Here is a 25,595-nt window from a genome sequence, read left to right as displayed (position 1 = left end):
GCGAGACTACTGAAAAAAAGAAACTAGTTACCTTACTAATCCAGTGCATAGACCTTTTGTTTTGGTTAGAGGAGGAGGATGGGTGGGAGACACTACCAGAGTAGTGCTTCGGGTAAAGTAACCACCCAAATATAAAGCCTCACATACCCAGCAGCCCCATGCCCGCTCCTGCTCAGTGTGCACTCTGCCTATACACAAGGTAAGCTTTTATATCTTTTAAAATTTACCTTCCTGTTGGGCCTCTGGTCCTACTAAGGGAAGATGTTTCCTCATCAGGATACCCTTTCATCCCAGGAGTTCATCAAGAGAGTCTTCTTTGAATTGCTCATCAACTTTTATTAAAGGAGGAAATTAAAACTGTACACAACTGTCCTGTATTCATTAATCGTTCAGGGTACAGTTCCATGAGCACTTGGCTGTTTGAATACAATCAGTCATGCTTCCCGACAGCCTGATTTTGCTTGAACTGGAGACCTCCCCTTGGTCTTTTCTCCTATTTAGATCAGCTCAGTCAGAATGCGCAAGGAAGCGGTGGCATCCCATTGGGATTTCTGCACCTGACTGATTCAGTGGTACATGCATCTACAGAGCCAGTCTCGCAAGGAAAAGGCTGAATGTGTATAAGTCACTCACTGACAACATGGGGCACCACATGTAACATTGTGTGTGCAGTTTGGTCGCTTAATGAACTATCCAGAGACTAGGTTCAGAGTTAATCTACATATTTATTGGCTACACTTAAATCATACAAAATAGAAATGTAAATACAAATTGTTCATCAAAAAAAGTGTACACTGGCTTTTAAAAGAATGTCAGGATTTTCACAGACACACAAGTTGAAGCTCACAGCTGCTGAGCTGCAACAGCCAAAGTAACTCACTTTGTACTTTCTCAAACTTGATCTAGATAGAAAAAAATGCGCCACCGAGTAACAAATACAAGCTTTCAAAACTTGGGTCTACAAGTGAAAATTAAGCAGCTTTCCCTTGCAGATTTTGACAGACCTGTTGTGTAATTCCAGCATTTGTCCTATTTTTTATATAAATCTTTTAGTGTCAACCTTTCAATGCCACAGCAAGTTCTCTTTGACATGACTGGCTTTGAATTATGGAACTGTGAAACTGCACTCACTTAGATTGAGTTGTCACAACAAGTATTTCAAGGAGACATTCAGTCCACAGACATACCTGAATCTAGAAATCTTTATTTAATGAGATAATCTCACCAACTCGGAGTGAGAGCTAAAAATAGTTGTGGGAGTTTCATTTCGGCAACACTTATTTATTAATACAGCACCTTCTTTCTGTCAGGCGTTAAGGATTAGGAACAAGACCTGGTCATTCAGACTTTCAAGCATGTTCCACCATTCAGTGAGATCATGGCTGATCGGTTTTCAACTCCGACATGAGGAAAACATTTATTTTGTGCAGTTAATGGTGAGGATGTGGTGTGGGCAGATTCAACTGCAGCTTTGAAAACAGAACGGGATCTTTTTCTGAAGAGAAGAATGGTTCAGAGTGATGTGGAAAAGGCAGGCAGTGGAAGAGGCAGGCAGTAGAAGTAACTGAACACATTTAGACAGTCAGCAAGGTCAAGTAGATCTTCTTCTGAACTATAACCATTCTGTAATTCCATCCATGCGCTTGGTTCCCTTTACTTCACTATTTTTGGTTGGCAAACATCCATCATTCTTTGATCTAGAATCAAGCTACAGAGCATGCTTTATTGTGGGAGGGGAGGAGTTCCTCCTTTAGCTCAGGCCCTCTAACTACTACAGAGAGAAAAATGCAGTCATTCAAGTTATTTAAAACAGCAAGGCTCCACAAATATAATGAGGTAAAAACAACGACTGCAGATGCTGGAAACCAGATTCTGGATTAGAGTGGTGCTGGAAGAGCACAGCAGTTCAGGCAGCATCCCACGAGCAGCGAAATCGACATTTCGGGCAAAAGCCCTTCATCAGGAATAAAGGCAGAGATCCTGAAGCGTGGAGAGATAAGCTAGAGGAGGGTGGGGGTGGGTAGAAAGTAGCATAGAGTACAATGGGTGAGTGGGTGAGGGGATGAAGGTGATAGGTCAGGGAGGAGAGGGTGGAGTGGATAGGTGGAAAACGAGCTAGGCAGGTAGGACAAGTCCGGACAAGTCATGGGGACAGTGCTGAGCTGGAAGTTTGGAACTGGGGTGAGGTGGGGGAAGGGGAAATGAGGAAACTGTCGAAGTCCACATTGATGCCCTGGGGGTTGAAGTGTTCCGAGGCAGAAGATGAGGCGTTCTTCCTCCAGGCTCTGGTGGTGAGGGACCGGCAGTGGAGGCCCAGGACCTCCATGTCCTCGGCAGAGTGGGAGGGGGAGTTGAAATGTTGGGCCACGGGGCGGTGTGGGTGTGGGTGTCCCAGAGATGATCCCTAAAGCGGTCTGCTAGGAGGCGCCCAGTCTCCCCAATGTAGAGGAGACCACATCGGAAGCAACGGATACAATAAATGATATTAGTGGATGTGCAAGTAAATCTTTGATGGATGTGGAAGGCTCCTTTAGGGTCTTGGATGGAGGTGAGGGAGGAGGTGTGGGCACAGGTTTTACAGTTTCTGCGGTGGCAGGGGAAAGTGCCAGGATGGGAGGGTGGGTTGTAGGGGGCGTGGACCTGACCAGGTAGTCATGGAGGGAACGGTCTTTGCGGAAGGCGGAGAGGGGTGGGGAGGGAAATATATCCCTGGTGGTGGGGTCTGTTTGGAGGTGGTGGAAATATCGGCAGATGATTTGGTTTATGCAAAGGCTGGTAGGGTGGAAGGTTCCACCACAGAACACACCAGATGGCCTCCTTCTTTAGAGACCGCAATTTCCCTTCCCACCTGGTTAAAGATGCCCTCCAACGCATCTCATCCACATCCTGCACCTCCGCCCTCAGACCCAACCCCTCCAACCGTAACAAGGACAGAATGCCCCTGGTGCTCACCTTCCACCCTACCAACCTTCGCATAAACCAAATCATCCGCCGACATTTCCGCCACCTCCAAACAGACCCCACCACCAGGGATATATTTCCCTCCCCACACCTTTCCGCCTTCCACAAAGACCGTTCCCTCCGTGACTACCTGGTCAGGTCCACGCCCCCCTACAACCCACCCTCCCATCCTGGCACTTTCCCCTGCCACCACAGGAACTGTAAAACCTGCACCCACACCTCCTCCCTCACCTCTATCCAAGACCCTAAAGGAGCCTTCCACATCCATCAAAGTTTTACCTGCACATCCACCAATATCATTTATTGTATCCATTGCTCCCGATGTGGTCTCCTCTACATTGGGGAGATTGGGCGCCTCCTACCAGAGTGCTTTAGGGAACATCTCCGGGTCACTTGCACCAATCAACCACATCGCCCCGTGGCCCAACATTTCAACTCCTCCTCCCATTATGCCGAGGACATGGAGGTCCTGGGCCTCCTTCACCGCCGCTCCCTCACCACCAGACGCCTGGAGGAAGAACGCCTCATCTTCTGCCTCGGTACACTTCAACCCCCAGGGCATCAATGTGGACTTCGACAGTTTCCTCATTTCCCCTTCCCCCACCTCACCCCAGTTCCAAACTTCCAGCTCAGCACTGTCCCCATGACTTGTCCGGACTTGTCCTACCTGCCTAGCTCGTTTTCCACCTATCCACTCCACCCTCTCCTCCCCGACCTATCACCTTCATCCCCTCCCCCACTCACCCATTGTACTCTATGCTACTTTCTCCCCACCCCCACCCTCCTCTAGCTTATCTCTCCACGCTTCAGGATCTCTGCCTTTATTCCTGATGAAGGGCTTTTGCCCGAAACGTCGATTTCGCTGCTCGTGGGATGCTGCCTGAACTGCTGTGCTCTTCCAGCACCACTGATCCAGAATCCACAAATATAATGAATGACCGTTACATTGTAGTTTTACTAAACTGTGAGGAGAGGAATGTTAGTTTGGATACTGGGATAGCACTTTCCTCCTCATTGAAAATTGCGACTGGAAGTTTAATGCTCAACCAGTGGAGCTTTGGTTTAACCTTTCATGTGAAAGACAGCGTCCACCAGAATCTACTTTTATTTAAAAAAGCGTTGTGTTCAGTTTATCTGTGTGATTTTTCTGAACAAGGTTTCACTTAATCTTTAGCATTGAACCAAGTGCCTCAGCAAAGGCTTGGAAAGTTACTGTAAATCCTTTAATTACAGCACTAAGGACATAGTGCGTGGACTGGATATCCATAATTGGACAAGAAAGGGATACAAACCTTGTTCCCTCACTGGCTGGTGAGTAGGCAGGAAGCAATGGGAGAACCAAAAGGGCATTACCACAGAATGTGTCCTCTTGTAAGGGAAGCATGAATAAGAAGAAAATCAGAAAGATGAGCAGACCACAATTTCTCTAAATGTACCACATAGGAGTGAGCAGACTTTGTAGCTGACTGGCTCATCTAACTCCCCTACTCCCCAAAGCCTGATCCCTGTCCTGCAGGCTGGAGCTCAGTCAGCAATTTTGCTCATTAGGCTCCAATTAATGAATTTCTGTGGGAATGCAGAACGGATAAACTCAGTCTAAATCAAGAATAGCTATAATTGATCTCTGACCCTTCCTTTAACCCTTACAAAGCTAATATTTCAAAGTTAATGTATGAAAATTAATCTTGCATGAGGAATCAGAAATTAACCAGAGAGGGCGTAGCAGTAATATTAGACATAGTCACATAATCAAATACATTAGATGTTCGAGCCAGTTAGACAAGCAAATGGGCAGAGCATTAGTAAATCAATCACCTGAAGCATTATATATAAAAAGACAATGACTGTGTACATCAGGTGAATGCCTCAGTAGTATCCACTGTGTGTGCCATCCCAAGAGGAACATGCAGTAAAACTGGTGACTAACACATACTGCTACGACTTGTTTTCTAGACTTCAAAATGTAGCTCTAGTGTGACGAGCCAAACATTATTGTTTTTAATAACTGATCTTCCCCCCTCAATTGTTTTTCAATGCCTCACCAGTCTCTCATAGTTCAACAAGTGAATTTGAAAATAGCTTGCAAAGCACTGACAATCAACAAGCTCTGACTGAAACCACCTCTACCCAACCTCTGCCATGCCAAGCTGAGAGGTTTTAAGTGAAACCTAGAACCTTTGCCAGTATTTAAGGCTTTTACCTTTTTGAGGTGGGGAGCAGTGAAGAGTGTAAAATGTAATATTTCTGAGGCATTGCCAGAGTTACTGAATTAGTGGGTGGATTGGGGTGAGGGAGTTTTGTTTGATAAATCAGTGTTTAATAAAAGCAGGAGGCCAATCAAAGATCTTCCAATTCAATACCATTTTCTTGTAGTATCCCTACATTCCTTGAAGCTTTTAATCTGTACAAATGAATCCATTTTGGTCTTGAACATACTCAACAACTGAGCTTCCACAGTACTCCAAAGATGATAATTCCAAAGACTCACCACAATTCCAGTGAAGGAATTCTTGCTCATCCAAATCCCAAGTGACTTTGGCCTGGATTTAGACTCGCAGCTAGGGGAAACATCTTTCCTCATTTACCCTGCTGACCCTGTAAGTATTGCTTACATTTGAATGAAATTACCTCTCATTCTACTAAACTCCATAGGATACAGGAACAGCCTATCTCACCTTTCCTCGTAGAGGAATCCATTCAGAATGCAGGAATTAGTTTAGTGAACCTTTGTTGCACTCTCTTAACAGGGACACAATACTTCCAGCCTCTCACTATTTCAAAAATATTTTGTATTTCTGTGTTTCCTGCTAAAGTCAGTAACCTAAAGTTCTGCTACATCAAGAAAAGAAATTGGTAGATGGAATACAATCACTTCGCCTCTCCGAATCGCCATGAAGCTTCTTGAATCATTCTCACAACTCACATTACCATTTAGGTTTGTGTCCTCTCCAATATTGGAAGTAATATGTTTAGACCCCACATCCAAACTGTTGATATAGACTGTGAATGGGTGGGGCATGTACACCTATTCCTGTAGTTGGTATCCCATGAGCCAGAGCCTGCCAATCAGAAAATGGATAATTTATTTCTCCTACTTTGCTTCATTATCGAGTTCTTTCTCCATGCCAGTTTATTCTCTCCAATCATATTTGGTCTAATTTCATTTGTAAACATCTTGTGTGGGACCTCTAGAAAGCCTTCTGCACAGACTTTTATTTCCTAACAGTCATGATAAGGCATTCGTTATTATCAATTCTAACATTTTCCTTATTGTTGACATAAGGATAATCTCTTTAATAATAGCCATAGGTGTGCCTTTCCAATGCAGGAAACATTTTAGAGTCTATAGAACTTCAAAAATTGATAATGAACACGGCTACTATCTGCTACTGACAAAGGGTCAGTTAGACTCGAACCGTCAGATCTTTTCTCTCCTTACAGATGCTACCAGACCTGCTGAGATTTTCCAGCATTTTCTCTTTTTTGGTTACAGTTACTATCTCTGCTGTCACTTCTTTCAATACTCTGGAATATACATCATCAGGTTCAGGAAACTGATCCACTTTAAGTCCCATTAATTTCTCTAATGCTATAGTCTTACTAATATGAATATCTTGCAATTCCTGCAATAGCCCATAGACTCTCCTTAATTCTGAGAGATTTTAGTAGTTTTCAATGTGAAGATAGATATTTGTTTAATTTCTCTGCTATTTCCTTATAGTCCATTACAAGTTCTCCCGACTGCTTGTGCTGGACTGATATTTGTTTTCATTAATCTTTTTCTTTTAATATATTGATAGGAGATTTTGAAGTTCATTGTTATGTTTTGTTGCTAGTTTACTCTCATTCTATTTTCTGTCTTTATCCTTTCCTTGATCTTCCTTTGCAGAATTTTGAAATCCACCTGATCCTTAGTCTTACTTTTTTTGGTGACTTTATAGAGCTTTACCATTGATCAAATGCAATCTTTGATTGATTGGCCATAGTTGGAACACTTCCTTATTGATTTTTATGTATTAAAGGAATGCATTTTTGTTGCAAACTATGTAATTAGCTTTTTAAATGTTACCCATTGCCTATCAACCATCATACCTGTTAGCAGAATTGACCAATTCACCATTACCAGTTTTCCCCAATAACCTTAATGTTTCCATTTTAAAGACCCTAGTTTCCAACTGTACTATGCCAGTTCCAAACGTAATGTAAAATTATATTCTATTATGACCATTCTTTCCTAAAAATTCCTTTGAAACAAAGATTAGTTAGCCCTTTTTGATTGGACTAGATCCAAAATTGGTCTGTTCCCTATTAATTCATTAACATAATGCTTCAGCAAACTATTTTGCAGATAAAATAAATAAATCATTCTCTGCAACATTAATACTAATCAAGTTTACCCAACCTACACAGAAATTGAAGCACTCCATGATTACTGTGTTACCCTTATTAAACACACATCTAACTTCCTGATTTAGATTGTGATTTGCATTATCACGTCATTTGATGATCTGTACAAAGCTTTCTGAACGTTGCTGTTTCACAGTTCCACCTAAAACTGTTTCTATATTTTGAATTTTAGAAGGAAGGTAATTTTTTTTATTATAGTACTAATGCTGTCATTAATTAAGAGAGTTACTCCATCAACTTTCCCCAGTTTCCTGTCTTTTCTAAATGTCAAGAAACCTCGGATATTCAGATTCAGTTTCCTTGTAAGCGCGTCTCTGTAATTACCAACTAATCATACATATTTCACAGCAGGATACAGTGATATCACCAAATTAAAGGCTATTTCTGTCTGAGGGCTCTAGAGGGGAGTGGAGAAAGAAAACATACCTAACTGTATTTGTGTTAGAAAAAGGTTGAGCAATGTTGAACACTGTGGTCAGAAATAGCTTTGTCATTGTGGGCACTAAACCACCTGTATTCAGCATTACCATACAATATTCAGTTTCTTAAAGCAGCCTTAAAATACATAAATAATTTCTTTCAAATATGATTCCTCATGGGACTGAAAGGCATTTCACAGTAAATTAAAATGGCCCACTGCCTCAGTCCAACATACAATCTCAATCGGCACTCTGATTCAAGTGGGTCCTGCCTGAACTCAGATTCTGATCTCAGTTACACACTCTCTTACTCCAAGGACACTAAAGTCTTAACAGATTTACTATGACGATTGTACTATTGATTTTTAAAGAATTCTCTTTTTGGCTGCTTCCCTGCATTTAGCATTATTCCTGGAATTGATCCTTAATGGACTTCATTCATTTAATTCTCCTTCCACAGCCTGTGTACATTCCATCCCATTCTCCAGCCTACCTACACACTTCATCTCATTCCACTGTCATGTTATCTCTAATATAACTCATGTGCTAATATGCTTCCTACATAGACAAAAAAGGCAATAGGAACATGTTAAGGGTGTTATAAACAACTTAACAATATCAGTGCTGGGAAAGATAAAGCCGTTTTTAAAAACATAACAGAGAATCATCTGGAACCTGAAAATAAGAGAAAGAACTATAACCATGGATTCCAATGACTGTTGTGCTTGAATAACCTTTAAGTTCTTGAAGGAAATAGTTACGTATTTACTCTTAACGTTATTCATGTATTATTAATGCGTATATGCACAAATTAAATAGGAGCAGCAGAAGTAGACCACTTGGCCACTCATGCCTGTTCCACCACTCCATAACTTCCTGAATGATCCACAATCCTACTTTGTCTAATAATGTTCACTCCTTTACTGACAAAGAAAATGTCCAACCCTGCGTTAAAAATATTCAAAGACTCTGCTTCTGAAATAACTCCAGAGGCCGGTATCCTGTCACCAAGTCATTTTCTATTTAAACATGGAGAGTCCTTGATACTGATCCAGCTCCCTCAGAACCAGCTCTCAGAGTGAGCAGAACCTCTGGCACTCCTGTTTATATCTTTCAGCCAGGGCTCCCTGACTGGACAGGGTTAACAGCCCCAATCAAGAAACTCACATTTTGGAGGTCCACCTAGCTGACCACATTACAATCACTACATCCCTCCCACTCTGAGTCCCAGGACAGAGGCCAATTCTTCCTCCTGGGGTGTTTTTGCACCAGGTCAGTTTCTGCTAACACTCCCTGTGATATGGCCGGTGTGCAACGAACATTAGCTTGCTTCTTGCACCCAGAGCATCTCGGAAGAAACTCATTCTCCTCTTCAGTCGGCAAAGGCGTTGAGGCTTCAACATTCACCATGCCCATCTCCGATTCCATGGTACCTTTAATGCTGGACAGAGAGCCCGGGTTCTGGAACAGTCAGGACTGTCGAGGAGCTGGACACATTTTGCTCCCACACCATTTGCGAGTTTGTGGTTTTCCTAAAGTCAGGTGCTTGTTCAGGACCACTGCACTATCCGAACCTCATACATCACTAGACCTGACCTTGAGTCGACTATGCCTTTTCCCCACACAGGACCATTCCTGTGGTTTGTACACTAAACTTTGTCCCCTAAAGTAAACCATCTCTCTCGCTTAGCGGATCCAGTGTAGAGCATTGGTGTTCCTAATGCCTTTTCACTCTCCTCATCATGGAAGATCAGATTTAACTTGGTGCAGAGTCTTCTCCCCATTACCAACTCTGCTGGAGCGGTCCCCGTAGTTCTGAGAGGGGTGTCCTTAAATTAAATTGGAACTGGGACAGTTTGGTATCTAGTGAAACTGTAGGCTGTTTCCTTAAGCCTGTCTTCAAAGTGTGGACTACTCTTACTGCCAAACCATTGGATGATAGGTGGTATGCAGCTGTCCTGTATGACTCATACCATTTAACTTCAGGAAATACTTGAGTGTAACCATGGCCCGTTACCTGTGACCAATACTTCAGATACCATGTATTACGAAAGATCAGCACAGTTTTTCTATTGTTGTCCCTGTGTTTGACGAATGACTCTGTGCAGATCCCAACCACTTCGAGTGGGCATCCCTAATGACTAAGAACATTGAGCCTATGAAAGGCTGGTATAGTCGACATGCAACCAAATCCAGGGTTTATCCAACCATTCCCATGTGTGGGGGGAGCTGCTGCAGTGGTTTTTGTTCTTGTTGGCACTGCCCCACCAACACAGCTGTGTTGGCATTCAAGCCTGGCCACCAAACATAACGTCTCACCAACATCTTCATTTTGGAGACCCCTGGATGACCCCGGTGGAGCTCAGCCAGTATCTGGCAGCAATGTTTGGTCAGGACAATCACTCTTGCTCCCCATAATAACATGCTGTCCTTGACCGTGATCTGGTCTCTCCAGGTCCAAAGAGGTTTCACTTCCAGTTATGATGGCACTTTGTTTTCCCCCATCACCACCAGCTGTTTCAGTTTTACCAGGACTGGATCTTTGTGTCAAAAGTTGATATTGTCAGCTGTGACTGGAAGTGTGCACTGTTCCAGTGGCAGTACCATGGTGATGTATCTGCCAGCAGGTGGTGGGTCAATGCATCCGCATTCACTACTTGGCCTCCTAGACAGAGCTCCAACTTACATGCACTTAGAATGAATGTCCACTGTTGAATTTGGGCTGAAGCTATAGGTGGCATTGCTTTGTCCTTTTTAAGTAGGCTTAACAAGAGTCTGTGGTTTGTTATTATAAATACATGTCTGTAAAGGTATTGGTGGAACCTCCTGACTCCAAATATGATTGCCAAACCTTCCTTCTGTATTTGGGCGTATTTATACTCTGCATTAGCTAAAGTCCTGGATGCATACATTGTCGGTTGCTCCTCTCCATTGAGCCACCTATGAGCTAACACTACCCCATAAGTGGCATGGGCAGTCATCACATACCAGTATGAGATCTTGTTTAGAATCACAGTGGGCTAACACCTTGGGAGGACGATAGCACTTTCTTCATTGCCTGAAGGCTGTTGCTTGGCTATGTGACCATTTCCAAGGCTGACCCTTTTGTAAGAGTTGATGGAAAGATGCCAGGATAGAGGCCCGGTTACAGATGAATTTTCCTTAAAACTTCACCAGTCCAAGGAAAGAGCTCTGGTACTAAACGTGGGAGCCGGGGCATCTTGCATTGCCCTCATTTTATCTTCCAACCCAGTCGTGTATACTCTGTAGCGCAAGTAGGTCACTTGGGGTGACTGGAACAAGCATTTTTCCCTTTTAAGGCACATGCCCGCCTGGCAGAAATACCTGAGGACTGTGTCCAAGTTCTGTAAGCGCTCCTCACAGGTCTTTTCTGTTATTAGCAGATCATCCAGATAAATTTTACCTGTGGTAAAATGCTCTCCATCATCCGCTGAAAAATGGCACAGGTTGATGAGACCCTAAATGACAGTTTAGTATACTGGTATAAACACTTGTGGGTATTAATTGTAACTTACTTCTGTGAATCCTCATCTAATCACAATTGTAAGTACATATGACTCACGTCCAGCTTCATGAAGGGCAGCCCCCTGCCAGCTTTGTGTATAAATCCTTTATGTGAGGGATTGAGTAATTATCCAGCTGAGAAAAGCAGTTTACCGTTTGATTAAAATCCCTATAATCGGTACGACTAGTGCCAACGTCAAACTGAAAGAGGAAATAATTGCGAAATGAGATCAGCTAACATTCGAAAGAGAGGAAATGTTAAAAAAGAATGGCTGTATGTAAAGATGAAAGGTCACCAGGACGAGATCAGAGATTGAAGGATAATGAGGGAAGGAAAAATGGAAACTGCAGAGCAATTGATCATGATCATCCAATCTCCTTAGTTGCAGGAACTGTTCCAGAGAAGAGTTACACAAATTGTTCAAAAAGAGGAAGCAAGATGAAATCCATTAATTACAGGCCAGTCAGTTTAGCCTTGTATGGGAAAGATTTTAGGAATGATGATCTGGCTAAAAGTTAACAATCACTTGCACAATCATAGCTGAATTAAGAAAAGCCAGCATGGATTTGCTGAAAGGAAATCAAATTTAACAAACTTGGCTGAGTTTTTGGTGAGATAATAGAGATGGTTAATAAAATACAATTTGTTTGATTATGGTGTCTATGGACTTCAAAACGGATTTGTTGAAGAGTCACATGGCAAAGTTAAAGCACATAGAATAAGAGGGACAACAGCAACACGGCGACAACATTAGTTAGTATGAAAGGAACAGAGAATAGTGGTGAATGATTGTTTTTCAGACTGTAGAAAGGTTTATAATGATCTGGTAATTGTCCCACTGCAGCAAATGGTAGTGATCTGAACTGCTTGAAAGTATAGTGGAAGAAGATTTCTTTCATGTGTTTCATGGGTTAGATATACAAATGAAGCAAAAATTAGCAGGCTGCAAGGAGAGGGGAAAGATTGTGGGACACTGGAATCAATACAGGCCCAACTGACTGATAGCCCCCTTCTGTGCAGTAATCACTCAAATCATTCCATGAATTGGAGATAGAAACTATGCAAAGATCGGTCAGTATTTCAAACTTCAACATGCACCATTGGAGAGAGATTGGAATGATCCATCTCCAAAACAAATATCAAAATGTCTCAGAACTTTGCACTCATGTCCACCTCCATTGGCACATAACCAGACTTGCTGTTGGCGTTCACACTCAGTCTGATGGCGTAACCAAAATGGCCTTGCTCGGGTCATTGTGCTGCACCGAATTGCAGCTAGTGATCTCCAGCTCTTCACTGACAGAGGCACAAAGAAAGATGGAGAAAGGGTTCAAAGAAAACTGGGCTTCTGCCCGTGTTTACACTTCTCCCCTTGCCCCCACTCCAAGTCAGAAGCTCATTTGCTCATGACTAAGTCTGCCCCTGCTAGGATCAGGTTGTCAACGTTTAGCAGCATCCTCACTGGCTCCAAAATGAAGAGAAAATCGATGATGAGTACCTCAGCACGTAAAGCAGGGGAACAAGCAATCTGCCTCAAGCTTTTCTGAAGCCACATTGATTACACAACATAAAAGTAATTGGAAGAACTGAGGTTCCGCAAGATAAATTACATGGGTGCTCAAAACTATGTCAGATTGTCACATTTACTGCTAGCATTTAGAAGGTGTAACTGGTCTCCAAGGAGCCACCATCTGTCATTGTTTGGAGGTGTGAAGAACAATGGCCAGCTTATAATCAAGTCATTATAGCAGTTTCCTGGTCTTCTTGCACAGACAAGCGTGATCATCTCAGTAACATAGCATCGAAACATTACTGGAGTGGAAATAGAACATAGAACAATACAGCACAGAACAGGCCCTTCGGCCCACGATGTTGTGCCGAACATTTGTCCTAGTGTAGTGATAAATGTTTGGATGATTGCATATAGATAGCAAACATCGCATTGATCACCTGGGAAATGCATCCTGTATGCCGTAGATTGTGACATCCTACACATCACGAATAGATCTTTGGAGGGAGCTAATGACACAGAAACACAAGGCTGTGGTGACTTTGAGCCTCAATGTGAACGTGTGCCCACCTGGCTCACTAGGCAAGATATGACAGCAATGATCTGTTGCACAGGTTGGAGCTTAGAGTTATAGAGTCATCCAGCACGGAAACAGACCCTTTGGTCCAACCAGCCCATGCTGACCATAATCCCAAACTAAACTAGCCCCACCTGTCTGCTCCTAGCCCTCCAAACCTTTCAGCATTGGAATCAGTCTGTAAAGTTGATTTGCTTGCATACCCTATGTGGGGGTTATAACCTCCTCTGAACTGGAGATCCATATTAATCCAGTCTATTCCATGCAGCAGCACCAACAGTAGATGAGTGAGGAGGAAGTGGCCACTGCTCCTCTGCTCATGCCATTGCTGCTTCTCTCAAAGATGAAGGTTGGGCTGTAGGAGCTACTGTCCCATGTTATTTTAAAGGCTGGCATTTCATTAAGAATTGCACTTATCCAAATAAGCAAACAAACACAGGAATCTGGGAATATCGATACACAGGTTACTAAAAGTAACAATACAAATTAATAAAGCCAAAGAATTAAATAAACCAAGAAATTGGTGGTGGTGCGGGGTGGTCTATTCCCTGTAGGACAGAAGTGAAAAGCAGAGAAATTACGTTAAAACTTCTCCAGAATCTTGGTAAGATCATATTTGGTCTACTGTGAACAGATTATAAAAAGGATATCAAAGTCTTGGAGAAGGTGCAGAAAGATTCACTTGTGACTACTGAGCTATCAGGAAAGAAACACTGGGCTTCAGTTCTTTCCTCTCAGGCTGAGGGCTTAACTGCAAGGACAGGATTTGTTTCATGGGAAAATAGTGATGAGGTATTTAGCATTAAGGGGATTTGAAAGGATAGATGCAGAAATGATGCTGTCAGTTATGGATCTACTTAGAACTGGAGCCATAAATATAACAGTGAGTCATTAATAAATCCAGGAGGTACTCAGGAGAAATGTTTACCCACTGAATGGTGAGAATAAGCACCACATTACCACAAGTGTGAAAAACAGAAAAGCATTTAAAGGGGAAGAAAGAAAAGCAAGAATAGGAAATGAACAGAAAGCTATCCGTATGAGGTTAGATGATGGAGCTCACGTGGAGCTTCGGCATTGAGCTGAATGGCTTGTTTCTGTCTGTGGCTAACTTGTAAAATTCCTTCATAGACTTAATCAGCCCATTCAAATCAGCTTTTATAGCTTCAATACGATCCACAGCAGAAAAGCATCTATGTTTTACCCTATTTAATCTTCTCCTGCTGTCATTACAGTCAACTCTACCCTGGACTCCATAAGAGAGCTGTGTCAGAGGTTAAATCACAACAGGATCTAACCACGTGTGATACATGATTTATTTCTGATAGGCTGCCTACCCTGGCATGCAACAGTTCAGGAAACATCATTTCCAGATAACATTCAATCACCATTTGTACTTACCCTTAATCTTGTACATAACCATATTTTCATCAGGTCCTGTTGTTAATAGAGTGCTCTCTCTGGATGACTATTTCCCATGCTGTGAAAGGAAAGAAATGCTTCAAATTTCAAAGACTGAACTTTCTATTTATACTTCACGTTCATTGTGCACTTCACTTGATAGAAGCAATCCAAATGACCCAGCAAGGAAGACATCCATTCAATTGCTACAGTGATATCACAGGCCCATCTACATCATGGTTAAAATACATCAACTGGCCTTGGGATTTCCATGCAACAAAGACAAAAACTGCCTTGGTCCAGCAGAAAATAATCAGTTAGATACAGAGTAAAAATACCTCCACACCATCCCCATTAAACACTCCCAGAACAGGACATGGTGTTAAATACAGAGTAAAGCTCCTGCTATACACTGTTCCCATCAAACACTCCCAGGACCGGGACAGCACAGGGTCAGATACAGAGTAAAGCTCCCTCCACACCATCCCCATTAAACACTCCCAAACAGGACAGCACAGTGTTAGATACAGCATTAAAGTCTCCTCTGTACTGTCTCTATTAAGCACTCTCAGGACAGGTACATGAGCAAAGCTCCCTCTACACTGTCCTCAACAAACATACTTCACCAACTCTCAATGTCCCTCCACATCACAATGCTCCACTCACTTCCTACATCAACTGTTACAGCTTGATGAGGTACTTCAGCAAATATAGTAGCACTGCGTTGGGGTCTCGTTACCACAAGATCTCGAGCAAGGAGAATCATGAATGCCATTGGGCCCTTTTACACATCAGAAAGAGGGCAGAATTGAAGTACATGTTGAATTCAATTCAAGTTCCACAGATTTTAACCAAAACTGCATCCCTCTGTTTATCACATTAAATTAAGAAATACATTTTTTTACTGTACCGATGCAGTCTACTTTTCACAGAACACTTCATGCTTCCTTTGCAACATAATTAAATTCAGCATCTGAGATCAGTTATTATTCAGTTCTCTATCTTCTAATGCAAAGCTCTGGAGGAGATTCTAGCTTGTGCTTGTGTAAATTTAAATGTTTTCATTTGAGTCACCAGGTGGGATTTAACAGAGGTGATGGGGGTTTGCCCAATGTCTGAAGAGTGAGCAGGAGTAGCACACTGTTTCTCATCAGGAAAACCCTCTGCATTAAGTATCTCTCAGGTACATATGACTGAAAAGTCTGTAGGAGCAGAAACAAGCCATTCAAACCATTAAATCAGCTCTGCTGTTTAATAAGATCATGGTTTATTTTATAATCCTCACCCCCACTTTCCTACCTTTCCAGCAGCTGGCTGTCCATGTGATCAAGGACCCCATGAGCACAGAGATTCTATCCCACAAGAGTTCCTGGCAAAAGAGAGGCTGGAAGCCCCTATTGGTCAGCCATGCTACCAGTGAAGTGATGGAAACTGCCACTTGGAGGCAAGCTATTGTCACTGGATCCCAGTCCACAACTGATAGACAGGTGAGGTATTGGCAGTTAAGACTCTCAGCGCCCTCTCTTCTTCCGGTTTCCTTGATCAGAAATCGAGTGCCATTGTACACGAATACTCCTATGGGGGCCAACAAGTGATGCTGCATGGGCTTGCTCATCGTGGTAATCACATGGTGAGGCCCTGTCTGCTGTTCTGTTAATGTCAGGGGTGCTGACAGGATGAGGCACTTCAGTGGACTGTATAGAATTTTGGTCTCCTTATTTAAGGAAGGATATAAATGCGTTAGAAGTTCAGAGAAGGTTGACTTGACTGATGGAGGGATTTTATGAGGAAAGGTTGGACTGGTTGGGCCTATATCCATTGGGAGTTTTGAAGCACGAGAGGTGACCTCATTGACAAAACAAAGATCCTGACGAGACTCGACAGGGAGGATACCAGAAGTTTGTTTCCTCCATTGGGTGAGACAAGAACTAGGGCACACAATTTAAAAATAAGGGTTTCCCATTTAAGACATAAATTAAGATTACATTAATATCTATCTTAGAAGATTGAGAGGTTTTGGAACTCTCTGGAGACTGGTGGAGTCAGATTTATTGAGTATTTTTAAAGTAGAGGTAGATTGTTTTGTGACTAACAAGCGATTTAAAAACGATCAAGGATTGGAGGGAATGTGGAGTTGAAGCCACCAGCAATGATCTTGCTGAGCAGGCTGTAGGGGCTGAATGTGCATTCATTGACTGCCTAAGGGCTTCAATCTGCTGCAGGGCAAGTTAGGTATTCACAGAAGTTGAGGCTATGGGCTTCATTGAAGTGAAGGTAAGACAGCAGGGTCCCCATCCACTATCCTCGCTGCTGATTAAATGATAGCCCGCCCTGAAGCTCCTGTGGGGGAGGCATTAAATTCCTCCCACTAAGCTTTGAGCAGAAACAGCATATGATGACTCACTCAAAGCTCTGTCTTCACATCTTACAGTTTTGTTTTCTGTACTCCTGGAGGTTTTCATGGATTCTTTCTCTAGCTTCACTTTTCAATGTGAAAGTTGGCCTTTCAAAAAATAAATTGAAATCAGATCTATAATTTTAAATATATTAAGATCACAGTAAATTAAAACTTCAATAACATTCTTAATTTAAATGTGCTATGCTAATTAATGTCCAGTTAGTAATGTCACAACACAACCTGACAATTGACAATATTCATTACAAGTAGTGGCTAAGGTGATTAAAAGGGGTGAGATATCAGAATGCCCATAATATTTTACTACATAGACAGAGCAGAGTGTTTTCACATGTTGCATCACGTAAGCTGTTTACCACTCAACGGATTCTCTGGAGGCGAGAGTCAGACAGACATTTGGAGAATGTCAAACTGATTTGGTTTTGAGGGTACAGCACTTTGTGTCCTGTCTAGTACTCCCAGAAAACAGGAACAGAGTTAAGGGACAATTAGGTGTGTTTCTGGAGGGAAATTGCAAGAATATGGATTCAGAGAGTTTAAAAAATAGTGATGGGATCAGTGAGCCTAACATTTCCCAATTATGAAAATAATGTTTTCAATCGCAATTTATAATTCAGTTCAGTACAAAAGATGATAAAGACAAAAAACAGAAAGGAAAGAGATAATGTCAATATTCAAACTAAACAAAACCATGTTTAATAAAACTAAAATGGTCAAGACAGTTTCTGAATCATTAATAAAACAGAAAACTTATAAATAAAATTGAATTACTGAGTTGTAAAGGGAACATATAAAATTTAGAAGTGCTTTTCTTTTATTCCTTCGTGGGATATTAGCATTGCTGGCTAGGCCAGTGTTTATTGCCCATAGGGCAGTTTTGAGTCAACCACATTGCTGGGGATCTGGAGTCACATATAGCCAGACCAGGTAAGGTTGGCAGATTTCCTTCCCTAAAAGACCAGATGAGTTTTAATAACAATCATCGGTCACATGGTTGCCTTTACTCTAGATTTTAATATGCTTAGTGAATGTAAATCCTGCAGGTCATGGAAACACAGAAAACTGGGCAGGAGCAAAACAATCTTTATCTGTCCAACATTATCAGTAGATGCAAACCTGACTGAGCAATAAACCTCAGCACCAAACAGAGTCAGGGAGCCTGCAGCATGGTATCATTTACTTCAGTCAAAAATCATACGGTATCAGGCTATAGTCCAACGGGTTTATTTGAAAATACTAGCTTTCAAAGTGTGCTCCTTTCTCAGGTGGACTATAACCTGGTGTCGTGTGATTTTTGACCTTGTCCAACCCAGTCCAACACCAGCACCTCCATATCATAAGTAAATGGCAACCATTTACTTATGCACAGGGTGATGTGGGGGAGGGTCAATGAATAATTTTTCCTTTTATTGTATAAAAGAATATCACTTCAGAATACTCTGCTCTCGTGAGGTAAGAAAAGGGTTCTCTTATGAAATGGAACGAAACAAACAAACAAACAAACAAACAATCATTGATGTATTTTGGACCTGGTCACATAACTCAAAATGCACTTCCAACTCACTAGTTCTTAAGAGGAGATATGTCAAGCTGTGACATTTTGCTGAGGGGAATGCACTATAAAGCTCTGAAGTACAAGATAGGCAGGTTAAAAAGAGTTAGTTCCTTCTCATGAAATGAGGTCAATGTAATTAGATCCTTGTGATGTAGAAACATGGGAAAGAAAATATCAACAGCCTCTCACAGTTTGTGACTAAACTCCAAAGGATTTTGAATTTCTGAGTGGGGAGGGTGATGGAGGTGCATTTGGGTTTTGACTTTAATTTTGATGCTTTGGTGAGGAGTTGTATGGGGAGCACTTGGGCTCAGGTTTTGCTGAGATATGATTTCCATAGCCACTGGTCACTCTGATACCTTGCTGCAGTGGCCAATCTTCACATTAATTCTCCTGCACTGAATATTGGGAAGCTTTTTGATTGCAAAAGGACAAAGTCCAACCCTGACCTCACCCAATGTAATACATTAGGATCACCAGGCAGTGAGCAGAATAGGAATCTTGGTCGATTCTTCAACCCTGGGAGGCGAGCAATTGAAGTGAACCCATTTGATCCCTGGTCAAGATCGGTACAGACTCGGCATAAAGTCTAGGTTTTGCCTTGTCTGTATGGCTCAGTATTTTGTTTACACCCCAAACCTTTTGAAAACCGTACACTGATTGAAAAGTTCTACATGTCTCAAACTGTCCAAATAGGGTTCTCAACCACCACAAAAGGATTGGGATAATGTATTATTAAATGTGTTACCTTTCAGCTGTCAGCACAATCTAAAGTGTTCTAATGAGCTGTTAACTCATTTCAATTGAAAGATTATCAAACATATTAGAGAAAATATATAAGAAAAAAATGTAAAAAGTCACAATTGGTTTAATACTGCTGGCCACTACTTCCAAATACTCTATGGCATCCTTCATTCTGATTCTGAGAGTTCAGTTCAGTGCACAGATAGTCCTTCTACGGACTCGATAAAGATCTCTGCAAACTGTACAACGCAATGGTCACATTTGGATTGCACTGCGGAATGTTCACACACGGATCTGGTATCCCACATCATTGAGGTTTTTTTGCTCTGTTGTTTTTTTCTCTCCCGAAGATCTGGAAAATAAGGAAAACACCATTCAATAAGAGCGCCAATGGCTCAGGAGAAACGAAATACTGTTACTGAAATAAAAACAGCTCTCAAGGAGACTGCTAAGAGTCATAGAGGCATAATGATGTATATCACAGAAACAGACCCTTCAGTCCAACTTGTCCATGCAGACCAGATATCCTAAATTAATCTGGTCCCATTTGCTAGCACTTGACCCATATCCCTCTAAACCCTTGCTATTTATGTACCCATCCAGATGCCTTTTAAATATTGTAATTGTACCAGCCTCCACCACTTCCTCTGGCAGCTTGTTCCATACACGCACCACCCTTTGCGTGAAAAAGTTGCCCCTTAGGTCCCTTTTAAACTTTTCCCCTCTCACCGTAAACCTATGCCCTCTAGTTCTGGACTCCCCCAACCCAGGGAAAAGCCTTTGTCTATTTACCCTATCCATGGCCCTCATGACTTTATAAATCTCTATAAGGTCACACCTCAGCCTCCAACACTCCAGGGAAAACAGCCCCAGCCGATTCTGCCTTTCCCTATAATTCAAACCCTCTGGCAACATCTTTGTAAATCTTTTCTGAACCCTTTCAAGTTTCACAACATCTTTCTACTAGGAGGGAAACCAGAATTGCACACAATATTCCAACAGTGGCCTAACCAATGTCCTGTCCAGCCACAACAGAAATATTCCCCAGCTCGAACAGTTGGAGAGGAGCAAGCATTCAGTCAGAGCACATCCTGCCATGGCATGGCTGATCTAAATTAATTCTATATAACCAATGTGGCATCTTTAACATAACTACAAACGATTATTGCTACCAAAAAAACTACATAAAAAACTAACTGTAAAACCTTGAAGGGGAGACTCTCCCCCCTGTCCATAGGGGGCACTCACCCTACCCATCCATCCCCCCCTTAAGCCCGGATTGTGTCCGGCCTTAGGCAAAAATAAACAAGGAGATGATCCTTAAATCAACAAAAGAAGACAAAGTCAGGATAAGCACTCCTCCCATTCCCGGCTCAATGTCAACCCCAATTATGACTAAAAGAGAAAAAGAACAAACAAAAGAGGAAAACAACAAAGGGCACCCATAAAGTTCCCCATGATAAAATCCAATTATAAAAATACAATAGGAACAACATATTCCAAGATTTTTTTAAAAAAAGTAAAATTATTAGGGAAAGAGAAAAAAAAGGGGAACAGGGAAAGAAGGAAGAGAGGACGAACATTAATCATATTCTTCAGATCAACCAGACTATTTCAAACGTCTTGGTTTTATCCACTGAGTCAAATGTATAAACTGAATCCTCATGGTTGAAATGAGACTCCGCCAGGTACCTCATGGAGTCCTGAATGCCCAGGTTCCTCAGCCTCTTAACTTCATCGAAGGACTTCCTCTTTCTAATTACAGCTGCCGAGAAATCTTGAAAAAACATAATTTTGACCCCTTGTGCAGCAGTGCCTGTGGGTCTTTCCTCAGTGCCTATCACTCTTTGCTTACCCCTGTATGTGAGGATGTGCACTAGGACCAGGTGGGAGCACTGTACCGGCCAGAACCTGCACACCACCACCCAATAGACCCTTTCAATCTGCAGCCGGCTAGACTCTATTCGAAGGCCCAGGAACTACGGCAGCCAGTTTTCAAAGAAGCTGACTGGCTGTCCACCTTCTTCACCCTCCAGGAGCCAATAACCCGTAGATTCATCCATCGACCTAGATTTTAGAGGTCGTGATCAGATCTCGCAAAGCCTGCACTCGCTGGTCCAGGGCCTGGATCCATCCGGACGAGGACCCGATTGTCACTTCAGAGGCCATGGTTTGACCCTCCATCTTCTCCATCCACGCCCTGAAGCTTTGGGAGCTCCTGTTTGTGCTTTTGCAGCATGGACGTGATGGGTTGGATCCGGACACGGATCTCCTTGATCGCAGCCTCATCCTTCATGTTAAGTCTCGCCATCACCGCCGCCAATTCCTGCGAGTCCGTTAAGTCTCTCGGAAGAGGCCGCTGCTGCAGTCTCTGGTGTGGTTGGTGATGCAGGGAAGTGGCCTCCCTGCTGCTGTTTGCTTGCTCCTTTTTCCTTTGGCATCCTTCCCACTCCCAAATATTAACAAATATGCATTTCTTTAAATTAACCCTCTCATAGGATTTGGCCTGGGATGGCAAAAAACACCAATATGCCTTGGCTGTTATGCAGAGCCATCCACGGCAGTTCTACTGGATTGCTGCCATCATGCAGAGTCCCTTGTACAAATTTAACATTACCTTCTTGCTCCTGTCCCTGTTCATAAAACTGAGAACACTGTATGCTTTATTTTCTGCTATCACCACTCTCCTGCCACCTTCAATGATTTGAGGCATGCATCCAAAATTACAGTCACACATCTTTACTAACCAACAGTAAAATTCGAGGAGTTCTAATGTTAAGGCAAAGATGTTGCAACTGGTTCTCATGTCAGTGCTGAAGATGGAAACAGTTTTCACACTGAATGAACCTTTCAAGGCCATGGCCAAGCAATGACAGCAAAGAGGGTTGAAGTCATCTTGCAACATTGTGTGGCCCATCAGCCAATGAAGAACTATTTGAAAATACAATCATTTCCAGCAGACAAACACCTCTTGGCCTTAAAAAACACTATTCATATCTGAGAGGCTTGTGGTGTTGGCCATCTTTCTGCTTAGTTCATAAGGAGCATAAGTTTGATTAGCTGGCAATATGTCATAATATTTCTGCCAAGTTGAAAGTTGCATGAACTTTTTAAAAAATTTTTTTTAAACCATTGCAATTCTTCTATAACTGTATAACGATGACTAAATTGACTGGTGCAGATGTGTTAACAACAAATACAAAGAACAAAAAACAGTATAGCACAGGAACAGACCCACCAAGATTGCACGGACACATACTGACTTTCTAAACTAATAAACTATACATGCTCCATATCTCTCTACACTGCATGATCACGTATGTATCAAGATGCCTCTTAAATGCTGCTATTGTGTCTGCTTCTATCACCTCCTCTGGTAGTTCGTTCCAAGCACTTAACACCCGCTATGCAAAAAAAAACTTGCCTCTTATATTTCCTTTAAACCTTCCTTCTATACCTTAACCTATGTTTCCTAGTAATTAGATTCATAGAGATATACAGCACAGAAACAGACCCTCTGGTCCAACTTGTCTATGCAGACCAGATATCCTAACCCAATCTAGTCCTGCCTGGCAACACCCAGCCCATATCCCTCCAAACCCTTCCTATTCATATACCCATCCACATGCATCTTAAATGTTGCAATTGTACCAGCCTCCACCACTTCCTCTGCAGTTCATTCCATACACATTCCTCCTTCTGCATGAAAAAGTTGCCCCTTAGGTCTCTTTTATATCTTTCCCCTCTCACCCTAAACCTATGTGCTCTAGTTCTGGACTCTCTCACCTCAAAGGAAAAACTTTGTCAATTTATCCTATCCACGCCCCTCATGATTTTATAAGGTCACCCCTCAGCCTCTGACGCTCCAGGGAAAACAGCCCTAGTCTATTCAACCTCTCCCTATAGTTCAAATCCTCCAACCCTGGCAACATCCTTGTAAATCTTTTCGGAACCCTTTCAAGTTTCACCCTGGAAAAAAAGACTCCCAACTATCCATTCTGTCCATGCCTGTCATCATTTTGTAAACTTCTAGCAGATTGTGCCCAAGCCTTTGACATTCAAGTAAAAGCAAATTAAGTTTGTCCAATCTGTCCTTGTAGCTAACACTCTCCAACCCAGACAACATCCTGATAAACCTTTCCTGTACTCTTTCCAAAGCCTCCAAATCCTTTGACTGGCCTTAGTCTCTAACTCCTCTTTGGTCATTTCACTTGCTGACCTACTGCTATGGTTCCCAACCCCTGCCACAAGAGTTTATACCCTTGAGTGACACTAGAAAACTACCCTGTTTTTTGTCATTTATATAAATGATTTGGATGTGAACATAGGAGGTATAATTAGTAAGTTTGCAGATGATACCAAAATTGGAGGTGTAGTGGACAGCAAAAAAGGTTACCTTAGAGTACAACAGGATCTTGATCAGATGGGTCAAGGAATGGCAGATGGAGTTTAATTTAGATACATGTGAGGCACTGCATCTTAGTAAGGCAAATCAGGGCAGGACTTATACATGTAATGGTAAGGTGCTGGGGAGTGTTGCTGAACAAAGAGATCTTGGAGTGCAGGTTCATAGCTCCTTGAAAGTGGAGTCACAGGTAGATAGGATAGTGAAGGCGGCGTTTGGAATGCTTTCCTTTATTGGTCAGAGTGTTGAGTACAGGAGTTGGGAGGTCATGTTGCGGCTGTACAGGACACTGGTTAGGCCACTGTTGGAATATTGCGTGCAATTCTGGTCTCCCTACTATAGGAAGGATGTTGTGAAACTTGAAAGGGTTCAGAAAAGATTTACAAGGATGTTGTCAGGGTTGGAGGGTTTGAGCTATAAGGAGAAGCGGAATCGGCTGGGGCTGTTTTCCCTGGAGCGCAGAGGCTGAGGGGTGACCTTATAGAGGTTTATAAAATCACAAGGCGTATGGATAGGGTAAATAGACAAGGTTTCCCCAGGGTAGGGGAGTCCAGAACTAGCGGACATTGGTTTTAGGTGAGAGGGGTAAGATTTAAAAGGGACCTAAGGGGCAACTTTTTCACACAGAGGGTGGTGCTATGTATGGAATGAGCTGTAAGAGGAAGTGGTGAAGACTGGTACAATTACAATATTTAAAAGGATCTAGATGGGTGTATGAATAGAGGGATATAGGCCAAATGCTGGCAAATGGGATTAGATTTACTTTGGATATCTGGTCAGCATGAATGAGTTGGATGGAAGGGTCTGTTTCTGTGCTGTACATTTCTATGACTTTGAATGTAAACAACCACTTTCAGTACAACTGTGTTTAGGAATTCCTTAAGTGTTTTTATAAAGAAAAGGCTGGTTTTCTCCAGTAATCGGGGTGGATTAGAAAGGATAAAAGCAAACCACTGTATGAACTAAAAGACAGAAATCAACTATTTTTGGAAAGCAGACTGGCTTTTGATTCCTGTTTTAGTATGAAGATGTGAAACACTTCAGCAACAGGTTTAATCATGTAGATTTGAAGGTTGGGTTGGCAGAAAATACAAACGTCAGAAAACACATACAACAGATTTAAGAACGGCTTCTTCCCTGCAGTTATCAGACTTATGAATGGAACTCTCATGTATTAGTACTGATGTCTCTCTGCACCTTCTCTATAGCTGTAACATTATATTCTCCATTACGCTGATATACATGTGTAAGGTATGATTTGTCTGGTTAGCATGCAAAACAATACTTGTCACTTTGACAATAATAAATCAAATCAAATTGTGCTTAATTCAGGAATTAGGCTTGTTCTGCTGCAGGTAGACAATGGAGGACTCTTACCGTCTCTCACTGTGGCCATTCCTGCGATGCGGGCTTGACTGACTGCGATGGGGTGATGATGAATCCTTCTTCCTGTCACGGGTGGGGGATGATGGTGCGGTTGTTCCCTTCATAACCTGAGACAAATGGGTGGGACAGGGGGAGTGGAGGACGGAAGAAATGAGGTATGTCATTATCACAGAATTGACTTCTTGACTTTCCAGGCTTAAAATGGAACTTCCCACTATTGTAAAGCCTGGCAGTAATTACACAATATCCATTTTTTTTATCATGCATCTCCTCTCTCAGGATCACCTC

The 25,595-nt window shown here is 42.3% G+C and overlaps 1 protein-coding gene across 2 annotated transcripts in view; it reads right to left on the bottom strand.

Moving 5' to 3' along the window:
* Nucleotides 1-3,859: 3,859 nt before the first annotated feature.
* Nucleotides 3,860-25,595, bottom strand: part of vash1 (vasohibin 1) — a 67,862-nt gene continuing 46,126 nt past the window's right edge. The window contains exons 6-9 of one of the 2 annotated variants that reach the window (XM_087989550.1): nt 25,299-25,414; nt 19,521-19,868; nt 17,206-17,304; nt 3,860-14,880 (exon numbers count right to left, since the gene is read on the bottom strand). In XM_087989550.1, the coding sequence (XP_087845676.1) occupies nt 19,799-19,868; nt 25,299-25,414 (186 nt within the window). In that variant the 3' untranslated portion in view covers nt 3,860-14,880; nt 17,206-17,304; nt 19,521-19,798. Of the gene's footprint in view, nt 14,881-17,205; nt 19,869-25,298; nt 25,415-25,595 lie in introns of both variants that reach the window. The other variant, XM_087989549.1, reaches the window with a different exon arrangement.

The sequence above is a fragment of the Chiloscyllium plagiosum genome, unplaced genomic scaffold, assembly GCF_037043375.1.
Source record: "Chiloscyllium plagiosum isolate Xiang-an unplaced genomic scaffold, Cpla_swu_hap1 HiC_scaffold_8, whole genome shotgun sequence".
In the NCBI taxonomy this organism is placed as follows: domain Eukaryota; kingdom Metazoa; phylum Chordata; class Chondrichthyes; order Orectolobiformes; family Hemiscylliidae; genus Chiloscyllium; species Chiloscyllium plagiosum.
Note: the sequence above shows the minus strand (reverse complement) of the source record. Positions and strands in the feature narration are given on the sequence as shown.